At 28.9% G+C, this 21,678-nt stretch overlaps 1 protein-coding gene and 1 pseudogene across 1 annotated transcript; both read right to left on the bottom strand.

Annotated features, from left to right (window-relative positions):
* Positions 1–9,011: 9,011 nt before the first annotated feature.
* LOC110613196 (NDR1/HIN1-like protein 13) lies at positions 9,012–11,088 on the bottom strand. The gene is made up of 2 exons (XM_021754212.2): positions 10,965–11,088; positions 9,012–9,975 (listed from the first exon to the last, which is right to left on the bottom strand). The coding sequence occupies exon 2, from the start codon at positions 9,955–9,957 to the stop codon at positions 9,124–9,126; it is 834 nt and encodes a 277-aa protein (XP_021609904.1). The 5' UTR covers positions 9,958–9,975; positions 10,965–11,088; the 3' UTR covers positions 9,012–9,123.
* Positions 11,089–11,100: 12 nt separating this feature from the next.
* Positions 11,101–14,280, bottom strand: LOC122723440 (annotated as a pseudogene).
* Between the last annotated feature and the right edge of the window lie 7,398 nt (positions 14,281–21,678).

The raw sequence follows: 21,678 nt of genomic DNA, 5'->3' as shown, positions 1-21,678 counted from the left end.
TTGTGTCATGTGTTAGTTTCAAAATGCAAAACTCATAAGTTGAACAATTAAGAGGTAAAAGGCTTGAGTAGTGAGTTCATAAAAGAGTAAAAGTTAACTTGTTATCAAAATACAAGAGTGAAACACTTTTTTGAGAGAAACACATGAGGAAGCCCGTAAGGTCCAACTTTTGTTTTTTGATTTTTTTAAGATCAAATTTCAAGATGACAAATAAAGACAAAGAAGTTGAGCAGGCCGATAATCGCTTGAATGTGGTGCTAAATAACTTCCACGGCAATATGGAAATGTAATTTGGATAATTGAAGAGTTGCAGCAAGCTAGAGTCAATAACACTAGGAACACCGGTAACAAAAGAAATAGACAAAACAGACCTCCTCTTGAAGAAGTAGGTAATTCAGCTTTTAAACACGAGAGGACACAGTCTATGAGAAGAAGGCAAAGGAAGGAAGAGAGAACTGAAAGTAAAGATAGCAATATTAATTCTATCAAGATGAAAATTCCTTAATTCAAGGAACGAAATGATGTTGAAGCTTATCTTGAATGGAAGAGAAAGGTGGAGCTAATTTTTTAATGTCACAACTACTTCGAAGATAAAAGGATAAAATTAGTTGCAGTTGAATTTACTGACTACACATTGGTTTAGTGGATTCAATTGCTTTTAGCTAGGTAAAGAAATCAAGAAGAGCCAATAATAACTTAGAAAGAGATGAAGCGCATCATGCGAAAGCAATTTTGTTCCATCCTACTTCTATCACAAGGTACATCAAAAGTTGCAAAAGCTGATACAAGGTTCTATAGCCGTTGTGATATGAGCACAAAAATAACACGATTCATCAACCACAAGTTGTGGACTAAAGTATTTACACTCTTCAAAGAGTTAATATGGGAAGCTCCAAATTATGATAAGTCAAATTACAATCGTTTAATTCAAGACTTATGAGATGAGAACTATATTTGAGAAGCATGAAAAAATAAGAAAATAAGCAATACACTCTTCAGCACATGTAGACACGGAACACAATTTCAGATTACGTAATGCATGTATGGCCGAATTGCACTTAGGCCAATTTTATTATTTTGGTATCTTAGTATTTTATGGGATTTATTTTAAATTAATTTGGTCTAAATTAGAAGCCAAATTCGTGCAGCCCATTTAGGAAGGAGATTTCTCCAAGAAAATTTAGGAAAAAGATATTTAATGTAATCTAGGTTTGGCTATTTGACTAGATACTCTTCCTATATTATAATTATACCTTTCTACACTAGAATTAGGGTTTGGAGGTTATAAAAACACCCTTAAGGTGGCAACCACAATAGACAATGAATAGAGATTATGTTATGAATAATATTTTGGTTCTTCTTTATTATTTAGCAACTTATCAAGGTTCAACCTTGTGGCATTCTAATATGAATCTCCTCCATTCTTAGTTAACTTATTAAGAATTTCTTGTGGCATTCTCAAGCTAAAATCGCTTGATTATCTATGTTTTCTAATTACATGGTTGATCAGAGGTGTAGTAGAGTAACCTTCGCTCCATAATTTTCGTTTTTAATCACATTGATTTGTTAGGAGTGTGATAGAGCAATCTCTGGAAGATATCTTTGCCTTGCTTGTTGTCAAGTTGTATGACAGGATTTTTTATCACATGTTAATCATGGGTTCTGCATCAGTTGTGAAGTAGCTAAGCCCTTGGCAAAAAGGGATAATAAATGGCATGGTTATACAGTTCCTGATGGGGCTAGGTGATCATTATGATAACATGAAAAATCATAATTTGATAATTGATCCATTACCAAACATAAGAAAGGTTTTCTCAATGGTACAAAGAGTTGAGAGGCAAAGAGGCCAAACAACAATGGCAGTGAAGAATTTTAATTTAAAATGAGAATTTGGAAGGGGAAAATCACAAAAGAAATGTGAAGGAAGGAAGATCGTCAATCCACTTATTGTAGAAAGAGCGAACATGTGAAAGAGACATGCTTCAAGCTTAATGGTTTTCTATAATGGTATTAAGAGTTTAAACAGAAGAAAAGCAAGACAATGGTGAATGTTGTTACTCATATATAAGATAGGCCCTTACATAAGGTTATTCATGCTGAGAGCTTGAAAGTAGAAGACTGGAATTCTAGTATTGCTTCTGTAGTGCAACAGGAAATAGCTAAGTACTTGAAAAACAAGTCTGTCTCTGATCGAAGCTGCTCCAACTTCTCTAGATTTGCAGGTACTACACACGGTCTCTTTAGGAGCCAATCTTCAACCTAAGGTACGCAGATAATTAACATTTGGGCCACCTTTCACATGATATATAACTTGAACTTGTTTGAAAATATGACCAAAATTGATACTATCATGTCGATTTTCTTACTTGATTGTTATGTAGACAATGTCAAGCACACATGAAATGTCAAGATTAGTCCCAGTCCTAAGCCAGAATTAACAATTGTCCTAAAATAACTACCTTCAAACACAATCTTATATCTGTTAGTAAACTTACCAATTCATCAAATATAACTATTCATTTCTATCCTACATATTGTGCATTATAGGACCTATTGACTAAGGAAATGATTGTATATGAAAGAATGCATGGTGGACAATACAGATTAGACGAAGACTATTTTTCTTGCAAACCTCCTACCTCAATACCCTTACCAGTGTCACAACAGGCATGTATATGCAATAATTATAATAAGATGTGTCTAGAATCTTACTTGTGTATTGTAGACTTGAGCATATGCCTCCTCTAAAGGAGTTATAAGTCATATAGTAGAAGTTTTGGTCAATGTAATCATTTTCGTGATTGTGATATATGCAATGTATCCAAGTAACAAAGATTGCCTTTTAATAAAAGTAGTGCACATGATGCTTAGTTGTTTTAATTGATATATATTAATATGTGGAGACCATATAGGTAGCAGTCAATTGATGGTGGACAATACATGTTCATAGTACTAAATGATTGCAGTAGGTCAACTTGTACTTATATGATGAATAATAAGGTACAAACACTAAGGATCTTAGAGAAATTTTTGAAAATGATAACCACACAGTATGGCGAGAATGTTTAGATCGTAAGGAGTGATAATAGCACATAATTCATAAACTCATTGTGCAAATATTTTTTTTGCTGAAAAAGATATTCTCTATCAAAGATCATGCAATTATTTACCCCAACAAAATGGCAGGATGGAAAGAAAGTATAAGTAACTACTACAAATAGCAAGATCCCTCTTATTTCAATCTAAAATGCCAAAGAAGTTCTGGAGTGACTCATTGGTTACTGCTACTTACATTGTGAACAGATTACCCATAAAGTTGCTAAAGTGGAAAAGTCCACATGAGGTGCTTAATGGAAACAAGCATGATTATTCAAGAATGAAAGCATTTGGCTCCTTATGCTATGCCATATATCCAACCATAAAAGTTCAAGTTTGACCAAAGAGCATATAAATGTGTATTACTACGATATTCAATAAGGTTCAAGGCATACAAACTGTATAACTTAGACACAAATTGTGTTTACATTTCAAGGGATGTGATTTTTAAAGATCATGTATGTTTTTATAACCCTAACATAATAAATACCTACCATATACCAGTACCTATTCCTTATTCTAAACCTATGTATGAAAGCATTAAAGTTGGTCTAGCAACACCTCCAATAGATGAGTTACCGCTAAGGAGTACTAGACAAATAAACAAACCAACTTGGCTCAATAATTTTGTTGCTTCTATCCAATTTGATAGTACTTATAATCTTCCATTGGCAATCACTACTACTAGTTAGTCATCTTCTGTCCTAGGTATGGACTTGGTTATGCAAAATATATTTTTTACACCTACCAGTCTTTCTTTTATTGTCAATATTTTCCATGTTCATGAACTTCGTTTTTTTTTTCACCAAGCGAAAACAACATCATAGGTAGCTCGAGATGAAGAATGAAAAGCTTAATACATTGAAATCTAATGGTACCTGGCAATTGACCACTCTACTAAAGAAAAAGAAACCTAACAAATCCAAATGGGTCTATAGAGTGAAGTTCAATGTAGATGGTAGTCTTAACATATTTAAGTTCATAGTAGTGGCCAAGGGGTATAACCAAGTACCAAGATTGAATTTCACAATAAGTTTCTGACTAGTGGCTAAAATTGTTACTGTTAGATTGTTTCTTGCCTTAGCAGCTGCAAAGTCTTGGCCCATATATCAAATTAATGTCAATGATGCTTACCTTCATGGCATAAGTGATGAAGATTTATATATGCATCCTCTTGAGGGATATAATAAAGTAGAACCTGGACAAGTATGCAAGTTTATCAAGTCCCTATATGGAGTTAGAAAGTAGTAGAAGGAGTTGACTTCTAAGCTTCTTAATTTTGACTTCAAGCAGTCTCTCAATGACACTTTTCTTTTTACGAGGGCAAAGAATGTCAGATTTATCATGTTGCTTATATGTGTGGATGATTTGTTGATCTCTGTAACAAGTAAGAATTTTATAAATGAAGTCAAAAGTTTTCTCTGTAATACTTTCACTATTTAAGACATGGGAGAAGCCATATACTTTCTTGGAGTAGAACTAGCAAGATCTGAAAAAAGATTATTCTTAAACTAAAGAAAATACACTCTAGAAATTCTTAAGGACACAAGTACTTATCCTCATGGTTAAAAATGTAAAGTTATATGATGAAATTGGTTATATTTTCAATGAACTAAAATATAGAAGATTGGTGGGCAAGTTTGTACATATGAACTTAACCAGACCAGATATCACATATGTTGTTCAATTTCTGAGTCAGTTTCTCCAATAACCTCGAGTTCCATATTGGGATGTAGCCATTCATCTTCTTAAGAATCTTAAAGGTGTTTTTGCAAAAACGTTATTCTTCCCTGCTTAAAAAAAGTTGCCTTTTATAAGTCTATTTTGATGTAGATTGGCTGAATTGCCTTATAAATCGAAGATCCTTAACTGTTATTGTATCTTTCTTAGTATAGTACATATTTCTTAGAAATAAATAAAAAAATCACCATCAGCAAATTTTCAATTGAAGTAGAATACTAAAACATAGCACAGTGGGTTATGAGCTCCAATGGATTACATATTTACTTAAAGACTTTCATATTATACCATGACAACAAGGCAATTATTATCGTCGCAGAGAATCTTATCTTTCATGAAAGAATGAAGCATATATAGAAATATAAATTAATATACATATTTAGATTTATCCAAATGGCCTTTTAATAATAATTTATAATATGACATGTGAATTAAAAAAAAATTAGTCAAAATTAATTAATACTATTGACTAAAATTGATTCAAATGTAAAAGGATTAATTTTATTATCCACGCATTCTAAATTTAGAATATAAATGTAAAAATTAATAAATGTTTAAATTTTTTAATCAATAAACCTTAATTTTGTTATGTCAAATATATATATATATATATATATATATATATTGAAATAACGTAGTAATATATTTGATTTTATTTTTGCCATATAAATCAATTAAATATAGAAATTATATATTTTAAAAAATCCGTAGGATTATCAATGTAACATACAGCAGAGCAGAAAGGTCTTTTCTTTTAGCAGCAGATCGTAGAAAATTTATGTTCAATATGTCAATGTATTTTTTTTTAAAAAGAAAAAAATCAACTTAACTTGAGGAGTCAACTGATTAGCCAGTAGACATCGCTATTACCCCGTCAAATAGTTTTTTTTTTTTACTCTTGTATTAAAATTATTATGTAAAGTTCTTGAAAATTTATTTACATTAATGATTTATTTGACCAAATCAGCAAATGAATTTCTTAGTCTAATCCTGGAAAGTAACTCTCTAACCACTTTAGAATTGATATATCTATTAAAAACATTTTAAATATTTACTATAATTTATATTTATATATAACACTTTAAATTTGTATAAATCTTATATGGAAAAGTAAATTTTTTCGATTTGTTATATAAAATTTAAATTGAATTGGTGTAAATTAATGGTGAATTATAATATAATTTTTAAAGTTTTATTTAAATAGTAAAATAATTTTTAAATATATATTTTATTATAATAATATTATTTTTTATAAATTTTTTTTTGACTGCGAATTGAGAGTTAAATAATAGAACTTAAGACCTCTCAGACTTACTTAGATTATACTTACTTCGGTTTAAACCTGTAAATTATAAATTTTATTATTTATTATCTATTTCCATTTTTATATAATATGATAGATAGAGACAAAGCCACGGTAGAGTTATAGGCCTTCTGAAAGTTTTCAAATTATATAGGAGTATTTGGATAATTTTACATATAGGAGGAAAAAAATATGATTAAATTACTATATATTTAAAAAATTTAAAAACTAAAAAATTTATTAGTTAGTTTTTATTTCAAATTTACCTAAGTAAAATATTTTTTATTTTATAAAATTAAATTTTTAAATATTTTTATCAAATAATTCTTTATTCACCTTCAATATTATTTAGTTCATTTTATTTTTTATTTCTTATTTTTTATCTTTTCCATTCAAAAAATTTATTTTTTATTTTTAAAATTTCAATTTCAATATATAAATTTTTATTTAAAATTATTCATGCATAATTTAATTTTATACGCTATTTTTATTATTAAAAAATAATTATTTCACTTAATTAATTTTTAATTTATTTATATAATTAAAATTATTTATTAAACTATTTAAATTTAGAGAAATAAATTTTAAAATTTTATAAATAAAAGTGTTTTGTAATTAATATTTTATTAATTAATGAGTTATATGAACTATTTAAAATTAAAAAATAATTTAATTTTAAAAATATAAATTTAATAGGTAATAGGTTAGATTATTTAAATTTAGACTAATGAAATAAAAATATTATTTCTATAACTGATGGGTTGGATAATTTAATTTAAAAAAATAAATTTTATAATAAATATTATATTAAATTATTATATTACTTTCAATAAAATTATTATTAATATATTTTAATTAATAAAAAATAGATAAATTATAATTTAATTATAATATTTTATTAATTTTTTAAATATATATTTATTTTATATATTTTATTTTTATTCATCGTTCATTAAAATCGGATTTGCTAAATAAATTTTCTGAATCCGTCACTAATTATTAATAAAACTTAAAATATATATAAATATTTCATTTCATTTAAAATATTATCTGGTAGGAAGTAAAATTTTTTAAATATAAAAAATATATATAATTTATAATATTGAATATAAATATTCATAGAAATATTTTAATACATAATAAAAATTTATTACATATAATAAATATAAAATATATTTAATTTTAATATAAAATTTAAATTAAATAATTATATATTTTATTAATAATATAAATTTTTAAAAATTATATTATAATTTATCATTAATTTTTCAGATTTAATTTAGTTCTATTGAACAATAATTAAACATATTTAATTTTATCATTCAAAATTTGAAGTATAAATATATAAAAGTGATTACCGTAAATAATTACATATTTAAATATTTTTATTCAATAGTCCAAAAAATTATTGTTGTCTCTATTTCCATTCGAAACATTTCGTTTTATAATAAAGAAAACAATTTAAATAAATATTTATAAAATTATATTTTATTTTAATTATTTTTTAAATAATTAGATTTTTTTATTTAAAATAAAAAATAAATAAATAAAATAAAATTGTTGTAAAGTCTTGGCACAAACAGATGGTTGATTGGGTTAGTTTAGATCAATATCTTTGACTTAGAAAAGTATTATAGTTTGTTCTGTTGGGCATATTTAGTAATTGTCCAAAAAACTCACTTTCTTGACCAGACAGTAATTTAAGTTACTGAGTGAGCCTAAACCCAATTAAACAAACTTCATAAACCAAAAATATTCTCTTTTTAGAATCATGTAGATAAATTTTAAGTGCTAAATAATGAAAAATAAGGACGTATTGATATAATTCTCAACATTCAGAAAAATATTTATTTTTTTTTAAATAAATAAATTTTTTCATTTACAAATAAAATATTTTTTATTAATTAATTTTTCTGTTTCAAAGGTTAAAAATATATCTTTGTTTTTGAAATGAACAGAGTTTAAAATGTAAAATTGAGTTAAAAACTTAAATTTGTCTTCAAAAATATAAAATTTCACATTTGGTTCTAAGTTTACTTCTGAACAAATAAATTTAAAAAGACAAAATTATCCTGAATCATCATTTATGACAAATAACTTAGTCCTTACTATTAAAAAAAAAAACAAAAAGAAGCCAAGTCCTTCAAATCTTTTGCGTAGCTTAAGAACGACAGGTGGATTAGGTATATTAATTAGTGGAAATTATAGGAAATATCATGACTAAGCCTAATATTATTTGTTTATTTATTTAAACAACTTAGGCAGACCGAGTCGCAAGAGTTGTTGAATTTTTTTTTTTTTTCTATTCATATAATCTGTTTACGTTGGCAATCCTAGTTAAAATAAAATATTTATCTCTTTATTTCAAATCATAAATTTTATATAAAATATTTATCTCAAATAAATTTTATAAAAAATAGCGAATTTTATAAAAATTTAATTTAATTTAATTTATTATTTGAGATAAAAAAATCAATTTTTTAATTAATAAAATTTTTCTTTTAAAAAAATAAAAACCTAGTGATAATTTATTATCTTCCAAATATTGAATTAGTCCCACCATGACCATTTATTTTGTGACACACATTATAGTGTATAATTATGATTTTATATAGTTAATTCTATATTCAACACCAAACTGATAACAACTACACACATAAAATAATACTTTATTATTTATTATTAGCATTTTGAATCGTCATTTAAACTGTCTGTAGTTTATTTTATTGACATTTTTTAATAGTTTATTAATAATTTTGTTAATTTTTTTATAATATAATACTTTACAAATACATAAGTGAAATTTTAAAAAATAATAATTAATTAGCAGTTTTTTTAATACTTTACATCCTCCTACTATGGAACGCTCGAATTACAATCAACATATAATCTAAAATGTATATTCATGTATTTCATCCTTGTCTTATCACTTATGAAACAACAATTTCTAAAAAATAAAGAAAACAAAACAAAATTCCTATTTCCTACCATAGATCAACACCATAATCACAGTCCTTGGACAAAATTTGAGCGTTAGACTTCAACTTATCCACTGATACATCACAGTTAACTTTAACGGTCATCTTCCATGTCTTAACAGACCCCACCTTAATCTTCACCGGCGCCCTGATTTTCACTTTAAACCGCACCGTTCCTTTATTTTCGCCGTCAACCAACGCCTTATGTACCCCACTTGCTAACTCAATCCCCGACCCTTTCAACGCCGTTACAAACAGAGTCACGTTATTGCTTGGCTGATAAAATACTGGCAGTTTACCGTTACAGAGCTTAACGTCATCGTAAAAGATATTAACTGAGCTTCCTGACCGGTAATCAATCCCTATTTTTCCGTTGGGGTTGTCGGCTCTAACAGTGACATCAAATTCCGGCGAGAGAGGGACTGATGATGACAGATTGAAACCTTTAATGGATATAGAATCAATCGAGTATTTAGGAGCTTTGGGGCGGAAAACAAGATATAAGACAGCAGCGGCGATGCCGGCGAGGATAATGAGGGTAAGAAGGAGGCCGAGGAACCAGCAAAAGCAGCAGCAGAAAGCGCTGCGTCTTGGCTTCTTGCGAGAGAGTTTCTCAAAGCGCTTGGCGTTTTCTGGAGGAGGAACACGGTAGACCTGGTCCTTGGGGATTTTGATAACGTAAGTTCCAGGAATTGGAGGAACAGATTTGTCAGGCAAAGAATCTGGAGGTTTCATGGGAGACTGAGGCGGCCGAGGATGGTGTTCCGGAGAGGAAGGTGCCGGAGGCTTGAACTCGGAAGATGATGGGGACGAGTCACGGGGGTGGACTCGATCAGCCATTGTAGAAAAAAGTAGAACCTGTAAAAGGAAATGGAAAAAGGGAAACACAAGTTAATCACTGGTAGTGATTTTTTATTTTTGTTTTAAAAGTTATTTGTTTTTGAAAGAATAATGAGAGAGACGAGGTCTCAGACTGTGAGGGTTTTAAGTAGGCCGGCGTCAGTGTGAAATCCGCGTTAGAGAGCTCACACGACTCAGGGGCAAATATGGAATGATAATGTGTATTTGTATTTAGTGGAAATAGTAGTAGGTAACGGAAGAAGAAACAATAGAGTATCAAATACGCTTGGAATGTAATAAATCATAAAATCCAATAAAAAGAACAACAAAAATTCTTATTTATTTATTTTTGGATAAAATCTTATTCTTAATTTTATTGCTAGAAGTCCATAACAACAACAAAAAAAAAATCTTAATTTTATTGTTTTTTTCTGGATAATTATTTTCTTTTTAATTTACTTTCAGCAAAAAATTAAAAGTTTGAGATATTTATTTATTTGTTATAAATATTCAACGTGGTAGGCGTTTAAGAAACGCTGACATGGCAGTGACAGCTAAGACTCAGTCAGCATGCAAAGTATTTGCAGGCAAAAGTACAAGACAAGATAAAAAGTTCCTTGGTTGAAGAAATTAGCTTAACGTCGAGGTTTAAGAAGATCAAAACAGCAAAAAGTAATTAACATAACGAATTAAAAACTAATAATGCAATACAATTCGAACTCGCCGACTTCTCACTGCGTTGAATTTTGATATTTTTCAAATTTAACGTGCTAATTCAATTGCTTTCAGAGATATTTTTTTTTTTGTCCATCGATTATAGTTCAAATTATGAGATGAATAATCACAATTGAAATTGTACAAAAGTGAAAAGCTAATCTGATGGATAAATTAGAAATATGAAAATAATTATATAAGAGAGATAAAGTCACGGTTGTAATTGTTGATGGACAAAATCCATTGGAGAAAGCGGCTTAAAAGAAAGCAGAGCCATGAGAGAGAGAGCATACCTGAAAGAAGATGAAGACCTTGTAACTTGGGAGTATTAGCTATGAAAGAGGATGAAGAAAATAGACAGGAGGAGAAGTGTATTTAAATATGAAGAGGGGGAAGAAGAGTGGAAGAAGTAAAAGAATGGAGGACAGTTCAATATTTGATGTCACTAAATTGCCTTGAGAACTGGAAACAGTCAAAATCTATCTAGCCAACCACTGAATCAACCTTCGCTCTTCCTCGTGGCTTTAGCTTCTTCTTTTTTTTTTTTTTTTCATTATAATTTAATTTATCCATCATTTATAAATTGTTTAAGTATATACATGGGAATATACAAAAGACTTGTTCCATTCATAAAGGTGAAGCCACAGATAAGTTTCACTTTTTTAATCATGAATTCTTCTAAATTGATGATTTTTTAATATTATAATAATTAAGTTTAAAAAACGTTGTACGTAGAATTTTTATATGTCAAATAACAATAATAATATGAAAAGAATTATTATTCAGTCTCAGTAGAAAAATAAATTAATAAGCTAGTTTTAAATTTTTAAAAATATATTAAATAGTTATGTGATTTTAAGAATTCAATTAAAGGCAATTTTCGTTAAAATTTTTAACATTATTGTCATTAGTTTATATATTAATCCCTTGTTTGGAATAGGTTATAGTGTTAAAAAAAAAAAAAGACCTTTTTAAGTTTAATTCAAAACTTAGTTTTACTATGCTTTCGTGACGTCAAATTTTACACAGCATCTGTGTAAGGAGATGCCTGTCACACATATACTTTCTCTTTTTCTTTTTCAGTTTTTTAAAAAATAGCAATTTAAAAGCCTGCTACTCGACATGTCATGTGGCAAGCTTTTATTTTATTTTATTTTTATATATATATATATTAATTTTTTAAAAAAATAAATCAATAAAATTAACTTAATTTTTTTAAGGGTAAACTATAATTTAATCCCTCTGATTTAGTGAAATATAACCTTTTGTCCCTCTGTTTTAAAAAATCTTCAATTTAGTCACTATGATTTTTAAAAACTATGACATTAGTCCCTCCCGTTAGATTTTCAGTTAAATCACCGTTAATTTTAGTTAAAAAGACTAAAATACTCATTCTCTCTTCTTCTTCTTCTTCTTCTTCTCCTTCTTCTTCTTCTTCTTCCCGATCTTCTTCTTCCCAATAAGCATGGTGTAAATAAGCAAGGCCTTGTGCTACTTCCAGGATGATTCGGTACCTCGCTTCCCATTCCAAGCAACCTCCACTGCTTTCATGGAGGAGACTGCCTAGGCTTCCATTTGGCATATAATTGTACATAAGCAATCTTGTGTTTCGATTCCAACAGCAACCCAAGAATTTGACAATGTTCTTGTGTCGGATAGAACCTAGGGCTTTTACTTCAGTGGAGAAGGAATCCCGAACTCCCCTAATGTCTAACCTGTCATTTTGAGAGTCTTTCTCTACAGCCATTGTTGTTGGCCACAGCTTCTTAACTGCAATGACTTCTCCATTTTCTAGTTCTGCACGATACACTATTCATGAACATCCCTTCCCAATTACATTGGCTTCCACTAGGCATTTCAGAACTTGTTCTACTGAAAAATTTAGCTTCTGAAATGGGGTGAAGTGCCAAGGCCATGAATCCCCTCCCATCTCGGATTCGCAATCATCTCTCATCAGTTTCCGAGCTCTGAAAACTGCAATTGCTCCAAAAATTGCCATTGCTATAGTTAAGGTGATAAGCAATGCAATGACAAGTTTAATTCTATGTGATCTCTTCAATTTACTGTTATTTGACATGCTCATCGATGTGGCTTTTCTAAGGAAACATGAGTCTCGACCCTTAGAACACAGTCCCTGGTTTCCTGCCATTTCTGTTTCTGATAACTGTTGGAAAAGCTTGTTGTCGGGAAGATAGCCTGTGAAATTATTGTGAGAGATGTTTAGAGAAATAAGATTTTCGAGTCCTGCAAGTGCCATCAGATCTCCTTCCAGTTCATTGTGTGAGAGATCAAGAATGGATAATTTGTTCAGAGCAGAAATCTGGGGTGGAATCGTCCCAGTGAGTGCATTCCAACTCAAATTCAAAGAAGATAAAGAGCTAGGCAGAGTGCCTCTAAAGGTATTGTTGCTTAAGTTCAGCATCTGCAGCTCATTGCAATTGCCAATTTCTGCTGGCAGCGTTCCACCAATATGGTTTTCAGACAAGTCGAGGAAACTGAGGTTTTTCAGGAGCCCGATTTCTTTTGGAATTTCTCCACTGATTCTGTTATTAACAAGCCGAAGACGAATAAGAGAGACACAGTTTCCCACCTCAGGAGGAATCGAACCGAAAATGTCGTTAGCAATTAAGAGAAGCTTTGTCAGGTTCTGAAGCTGAAACAGGCTTGGAGGTAAGCTATCCGTGAGTGCATTTTGTGACAAATCTAATGCTTCAAATCCCCAAACCTCTCTCTCTCTCTCTCTCTTTCTAAACTGATTCTTATCTTAAAACTCAACCCAGCACAGCTTCCTTTGCAAATAAGAAAAAACAAGAGAGAGAAACCAACAAAAACAAGAAAGATTAAAGATTTTCAACCACTCCACCATCTTCACCTCGGGGTTCTGTTCTTGCTTCATCTTTTTGGTAGGAAAAGAAGAAGAAGAAGAAGAAGAAGGAGATCGGGAAGGAGAAGAAGAAGCAGAAGGAGAAGGAGATCGGGAAGGAGAAGAAGAAGAGGAGGAAGAGGAAGGAGAGAGAATGGGTATTTTAGTCTTTTTAACTAAAATTAACGGTGATTTAACTGAAAATCTAACGGGAGGGACTAATATCATAGTTTTTAAAAATCACAGTGACTAAATTGAAGATTTTTTAAAACAGAGGGACAAAATGTTACATTTCACTAAACCAGAGGGACTAAATTACAGTTTACCCTTGTTTTAATCGCATAAAGTAAATTACACTTTTCTTACGCAACTATTCTAAGTCTAAACAATTCATTATATTCGTCATCTTCTTCGATTTATTGATTTAAGTGTTAGATTTGCGGTTATAAACGTCAACCACCTCATATTCTCTTTTTTGTAGGATTAACCAATCGCAATACAGTTTTATTTTGACAACATCATTTGATTTTGATGTTGGAAATTCTATTGAATTCTTTTTCTATTTATTTAGATTAAAACTAGTCTTTTATTTCCATTTTTTTTAAAAAGAAATCTTTCTTTCTCTCAAAATAGTCGACAATTTACGAGTTGCTATTAAGATTGCTATCAATGAGGGTGCTGTCATTTTTTTCACTCTTGGAAGTGGACAAAACACACTCTCTATACTCAATGAAACAGATCTCCATAATCTAAACAATGAAAAAATGCTCCAGTACATCAAAAGATCGCAGGCTACTCTCGAACAATACAAAACTCAGAGGGAAACATCCTTCATAGCTACCAAGGAAAGGGAGAAAGCTTCCATTGATACCCCAATGACTTAAACAGAGGCGATTCCATTGATACCCCAATGACTTAAACAGAGGCGACCTAGACATGGTCCAAAGGAAAGGCCGAGTTTGAAAAGGAAGACTCATTAGACGATACTCCAAGGGACGTCGACTGAAAAATGGTACGGCTGTTCAAAGGTACTAAAAGGAACCAGAGAAGAACTATGGCCTAGACGATGCATCGCCCCTATTAGAAGAGATTTTAGTAGAGACCTTCCCAACCAAGTTGAAATTGCCTAGTTTGGACAAATATGATGGAACAGTAGATAGTACAAGTCACCTGGCGATTTTTAGGAAGACCATGCAACTCCAAGATGTCAACCACTTTGTGTTCTGCTGAGTGTTTCCATCAACACTCACAGGATTTGCTCTGAAATGGTACTAACATCTGAGTCCAACATTAAGGAAAGAGCAAGTTTTTAAGGAGTTTTATCTCATGGTTCAATGCAGAAACAATACAAGTGAAAGAATTAAATCATGAGATAGCATGTGAAGTATTGAAAAAAGGAACGCACAACATCAAGTTAATGGATTCTCTAATCAAGAACTCAACCGCTACATACCGATAGCTAATGGATAAAACCCAGAAGTATATCAACCTAGATGATGAAATCCAAGCATTAAGAGAGAATAAAAGCAGGAGTTAAATACAAAAACCAAAAGCTAAAGAAGCAATGATATAGATGAAAGCGTGAAGATAAGAACAAGGCAACAAGGCAACAAGGCGGGTTCCGTCAGGCAACAATCTGGGTGTTAGTCCTTCTAAACAAGGCAGCTTATACCAGACTGCAAGGTGAGTTCCGCCAAGTCATAATCTGGGTGTTAGTTCTGCCAAAAAGGGCATTTGATACCAAGGACACAAGACGGGTTCTGTCAGACTATAATCTGGGTGTTAGTCCCGCTAAACAAGACATCTTATACCATGCTACAAGGCGGGTTCCGTCATGCCATAATCCGAGTGTTAATCCCGCCAAAAAGGCATTTGATGTCAAGGTCACAAGGCAGATTCTGTCAGCCCATAATCTAGGTGTTAATTTCGCTAAACAAGACATCTTATGTCAGGCCACAAAGCGGATTCCACTAAGCCATAGGAGGCGAGTTCCGCCTAACTATAATTCGATTGTTAGTCCTGCTGAAAAAGACATTTGACGCTAAGACTACAAAGCAGGTTTCTCAAGTTATAATCTGGGTGTTAGTCTTGTTAAACAATGCATTTTATGCCAAGTTACAAGGCGAACATCCATCAGGCAAGTATTTGAGTGCTAATTCCAAAAACCAAAGGCAAGTTTTTGCTAAAAAAAAAATGCTACGACGTGGATAACCACCAAAGAGTGCTAGTCACAAAAGATAAAAGTAAATTTCTGCAAAAAAAGTTATAATTAATTTTATTTTCTTATAATATAAAAACTAATAATCACAGGATCAAAATATACTTTTCTTATATAACTAATATAGAGTTTTAAACAATTCATTATATTTATCATTTTTTTCGGTTTATTAATTTAAACGTTGGAGTGGCGGCCACACGCTCTATCCACCTTGCGTTCTTTCTTGCATAATTAACCAATCACAACTCTTTTTCGACCATATTAATGATAAAATTAAATATTTTTATAATAAATATAATAAAATATATTTTATTATAATATATAATAAATTAAATATATTTTTTAATAAAATTAAATATAATATAAAATATATTTAATATTATAAAATATAAATTTATTATATTTACATGTCAAAATTTAAATTCAATGGTCTATTACCATACAGGAATTAAATAGTATTTGAATAATTTTTTATACAAGCTTATATAATATTTTTTATAATCGTTATTTTTATAATATAATATTAAATATATTATATTACTATTTAATATTAATATAAAATTTTTTTAATAGTTATATTATATATTATAGTAATACATTTTATTATATATATTAAAAAATATATTTAATTATATCATTAATAAATAAATAAATAAATAAATAAATAAAAACACGTTGTCTTGATTTTTAATTAATTAATTAATTAATTTTTCTTTAATAAATCTAAAAACCACGCTCGTACATAATTATGAAATTTATGAAAATTATTCTCCATCGTATCAAATAAAGGAAACTTGTTACTCCATCTAACCTTTTTTTTTTAAATATTTTTATTTTTCTATTATTTAATATTAATTTATATTCTTCACTCCATTATATATTAATTATAAATTATTAAGTTTTTTTAATTAATAAATACATTATTCTTTTAAATAAATTAAATATATTGTTTTATTAAAATTAAATATAATATGAAATATATTTAATATTACTATAAAATATAAATTTATTATATTTAATTTTTTTAAATATTCTTAATGTTATATTATAAAAAATAAAAGATATTGTTAAAAAATATGATAACAGTTTAGTAGTAAATATGTTACGGTAACAATTTCTTAGTATTAATTTTTTAGTGTAACTTGATACAAAATGATTCAGCATCAATATATAAAAAAATATAGCAACAGCTAAAAAATATGTTACTAAAGAATATCGTTTTATAATATTGACATGTAAATATAATAAATTTATATTTTATAATATAATATTAAATATATATTATATTATATTTAATTTATTGTATATTATAATAAAATATATTTATTATATTAATTATAAAATATTTATTTTCATTATAATAATATATTTTAATTTATTGATTTTATTTTTTAAAAAATTAATATATATATATATATATAATTTTTTAATAATATTACAAAATTGAATTTTCAAAATCACATGAAGTTTTTAATATATTTCTAAAAATATAAATACATAACACAAGAATTAAATAGAAATTTATAATAATATTATAATTTTTATCAAAAAAATGAAGAATATCTATTTCGTAATTTTTGTTTATTTTATTTTTTTATACTTATTAAAAACGTATAATTTTTTTAATTATATTTTTAATTATATTTATTTTAAATATATTAAATTTTATTAAATATTAAGAGATATTTAAAAAGATTTAAAAATAAAATAAAATTAAATATATTTTTTTTGTTCATCAAGTTGATTTATTGATTAAGAAGTGAAAACTAATGAAATGCATATCCATAAACCACGCGTATCTTTTGATATAAATGTGTTTGATTTTTACTATAGCATATATATATATATATATACTCCATCAATGAATTATCCATTTTTACATTTATTTGAAATAATTTATTTTATTAAAAAATAATTTAAATTAATTCTTAAACAATTATGTATTATTTTAATTTCTTTAAAATAAAAGTTTTAAGTTAAAAAAGTTAAATTTGAAAATTTATAAAAAAAATAATTGAATTTAATTCAATTGTTACAAAATTTTTAATATTAAATATTTTTTTTATCAAATTTAATGCATTGATAGTAGGTTATTTTTTCAAACAATTAACCTTAAGAATTTTTATATTAAATTTATACATTGACAAAAAATAATTTTAAAATTCTTCTACTGAAATAAAATATTAATTGATAAGAAAATTATTTCTTAATTTTATTAACTTAATTATTCTTTTTCAGTTACATTAAAAATTATTAATTTAATTAAACTTTTTAGTATTTTGATTGTACAAGGATATCGGCTTTGTGAATGTATTGGTATCGTTATGGGATTTTTTGTTTTTTTTTTTTTTTAAAATTGACTTGGAAAATACATACTTACATTTACATATATACACCTCATTAGGAAAAAAAGGCACGATATGAAATCATAGTAATTCCTAAAGCTAAGTCTATCCATTTTATAAATATAGGTTTATTTAAATATTTACATATTTTAAAAATAATATAATATATTATTTTATTAAAAATTATATTATTCATATTACTAAATTAATATTAGTAATAGCCTATAATTTGATATGAATTAAAAAGAAAAATAAGACTTTTTTATACTTTCTAAAGGAGTATATAATTTTAGATAAATTGCTATTTAATCTTGATGTCCCAAGATAAGTGATCAATACATAGTTTCAGTCCAATCGTTCCATTTTTAATAATTTGTGCTCTATCTCTATCTCCAAATCTCACAAATTCTTCTGATTTCATCATCAATTTGCTGAATAAGATCTTGTTTCTAGTAATGTGATGTGAGCATCTATTGTTAACATGTTATTTATTTGTTTCTTCTTTATATTTTTATGTTTAAGACAGACCTTAATATCTTTTACTTTTGAAGATTGAACAACTTCTTTTTTAAGAGCCATATAGCAGAGATCAATTTTATTGTTTTCTTTTGAATCATTACTTAAACTTTTATATATTGCGTCCCATACTGCAGCTATAGTTTTCTTTCTTTTATCTTCTTTTTTTTTTTTTCTTTTTGCTTTTTGGACAATTAGCTCTAATATAACTGGATTTGTTATACTCAAAATAAATTACTTTTTTTGGATCTTTGTAAAGATGTGTTTGAGAATTATCTTTTGGTCTATATTTTTTTATAAACCTTTTGTACTTGTTGTTAGTGTATATGCCCTAGGCCATTATCTTGGGCCTTTTTGTATGTCGTTTTGGTTATTAATAAAAGAGGTTTTTATCATTATTATTTGTTTGCATGTTACATAATAATGATTATCATCCCTGGTTACTTATTATTATGTTGATAATAATAAAATATAACTAGTATGATTATTGATTGATAATCATGAGATGATTATGTATATGTTGATATAAATCAATAATCATAAATACTTGTTAGAGAACAAAGTATTGGATGGACCCGCATTGAGATCACTACATGGGTCATTGTCATAAGTGAATCTCAAAGTAGTTATGTCTTAATCCTTTGACTTGAGATTGTCATAGTTTCCAACATAAGGACTGTTATGTTTTGACATAATCAAACGTTGTCTTTAATCGGACAATCATAAAGGTTATGATTGAGCATAATAGAAATTATGTAGAGGAAAATGAACAATCAAGATAGGATTTGTCCCTCTCTATGAGAGAGATATCTTCTGGGCCCCTCGATGAGTGAGACTGAGAAATGCATGGCCGTGCTCAAATGAATTGATAGTGTGATCAATATCATTTGAATTTATCAGTCTACTTAGAGATCGAGAAATCATAAGTTTGAACATTATAAGTTTGACATTGACCATGACTTATGTTCAAACTAGATATCGTGAGACAAAGGGATTAATACATGTTCTATTTAATAGGCTTTATCGGACTATTGATCCTCATATTAGTTGGGTAGTCATAATGTCTTGCTAGAGGCCACTTATGACTTATAGGCCTTGTTGGACTGGGCCTATTGCCAATTAATATGAGCCTATTGGGTCACACACAAGAACGTTGTTGATGTGCTATATAATGGGCTAAAAGCCCATTAGTATAATTAATAATAATAAAATGTTATTATTATTAATATTATTATTAATATTAATTATTAATATAATTAATAATAATAAGTGTTATTATTATTAAAAATAATAATTTATTATTATGAGATAATAATATTTAAAAGATCTGCAGTCTATCTGTAAGTGTTACAGATAAAGGACTCTATCACATAAAGATATTTGAGTATCTGTGAGATTGTGATAGTGGGTTCTAAGCACAACTCTTTTAGGAAAAGAGTTGTGGGAAAATAAAAAGACTGAGGCCTATAAATACTCCTTCTACAGATTGAGTAGGTGGGGTTTTTTTTTGGGTTGTAAAAGTTTTGAGAAAACTCAGTCTAAAAGATTGTAGAACATAGAGCACATAATCTATCCATCTTGAAAAGAGCTAGCACTCTAGAAGGATAGAAGACGTTCGTGTGGATACCATAGAGGGTGTTCGTTTGAAAAGGCAGCACCATCAGTCCGCCAGTGTATCTTCACTACGAGATTAACAGGTTAGTCTCACATCTTTCTTATGATTTAAACGGAGCACTCGGATTCTGGGAAAGGAAATCCAAAATTTTATTTTTCCGCTGCGCAATTAGATTGCAATTAATCTCCGGATTTCCCAACAGTGGTATCAGAGCCAGGTTGTGCTTTTCGTTTAAATTAATTATGCTATGATTGATATTATATATGTGATATATGTTTATAAGAATGGCATGATAGTTACAGATAAATGATTAGATCATTTAAATAATTTTAATTTTGTTAGAAAATTAAATTAATTAAATAAAAATATTTGCAACTGGATTCACGATGAACAGTCATCGTGAACCCAGAAATTGGCGAGGCTGATGGGCGGACGTGGAGGGCGTGTGACGCTCGCGACCACCTGCTCTTTGCCGCCGCCGGCGAGGAACGACTGATTCTTCGGCCGTCAATAGCCTAGTCGGCGTCACTGCCTGGAACGCAGTGACTGAGAAGGCCGGCCCCGGAGGATCGCGCCTCCCCGCAGGTCGCGCGACCGGTGGGTCGCGCAACCCGAGGGGTAGCACGACCGGAGGGTCGCTCCTCCCAGTGGGTCGCGCCTTCCCGTGGGTCGCGCGACCCAAGGGGTAGCGCGCCCGGGGATCGCTCGACCAGTGCCTCGCGCGCCGGTGGGTCGTGCATCTGTGGATCGCCCGCCGATGAGTCGCGCGACGGTGAGGGCAACGGCCGGAAAGTCCGGCGGGCTTCTGGACCTTCGGGCAGAAGCTGGGGGAAGAAGATGATGCCCCAAAATTACGATTTTGCCCCTGAAAATAATTAATAAAAAAATAATAATAATAATAATAAGAAAATAATATTTTAAAATTATTTTCTTTTAGTCTTTAAATTAGATTTAAAAGACTATATTTTATTATTATTATTTGTAGTCTTTAAATTAGATTTAAATGACTATATTTTATTATTTTCTTTTAGTCTTTAAATTAGATTTAAATGACTATATTTTGTCATGTGTTAGTATGAGATACTATGCATTATTGTCTATATATATATATATGCATATAGGATGCTATAATATATGTATGCAAGACAAAATAATTATAAGAAAATAGAAAATAAATTATTTTAGTCTTTAAATCAGATTTAAATGACTATATAAAATAATTTTATTATTTTGTCATATATTAGTATGAGATACTATAATATATATATATGCAAGACAAAATAATTAAAATTAAAAGTTAAACCCTCACTCTAAAATTTTAAGTTTTAATGCCACCCATATATTAAAAACCTATCAAGACTAAGATCACCAAAATGCAGGTTTTGCCAAAGCAAAGTGCATTAGGATTATCCTAGTAAGGTAGGATGAGTAATGGTTACTCATTTATTTA

The sequence above is a fragment of the Manihot esculenta genome, chromosome 4 (genome assembly GCF_001659605.2).
Source record: "Manihot esculenta cultivar AM560-2 chromosome 4, M.esculenta_v8, whole genome shotgun sequence".
Taxonomy (NCBI): domain Eukaryota; kingdom Viridiplantae; phylum Streptophyta; class Magnoliopsida; order Malpighiales; family Euphorbiaceae; genus Manihot; species Manihot esculenta.
Note: the sequence above shows the minus strand (reverse complement) of the source record. Positions and strands in the feature narration are given on the sequence as shown.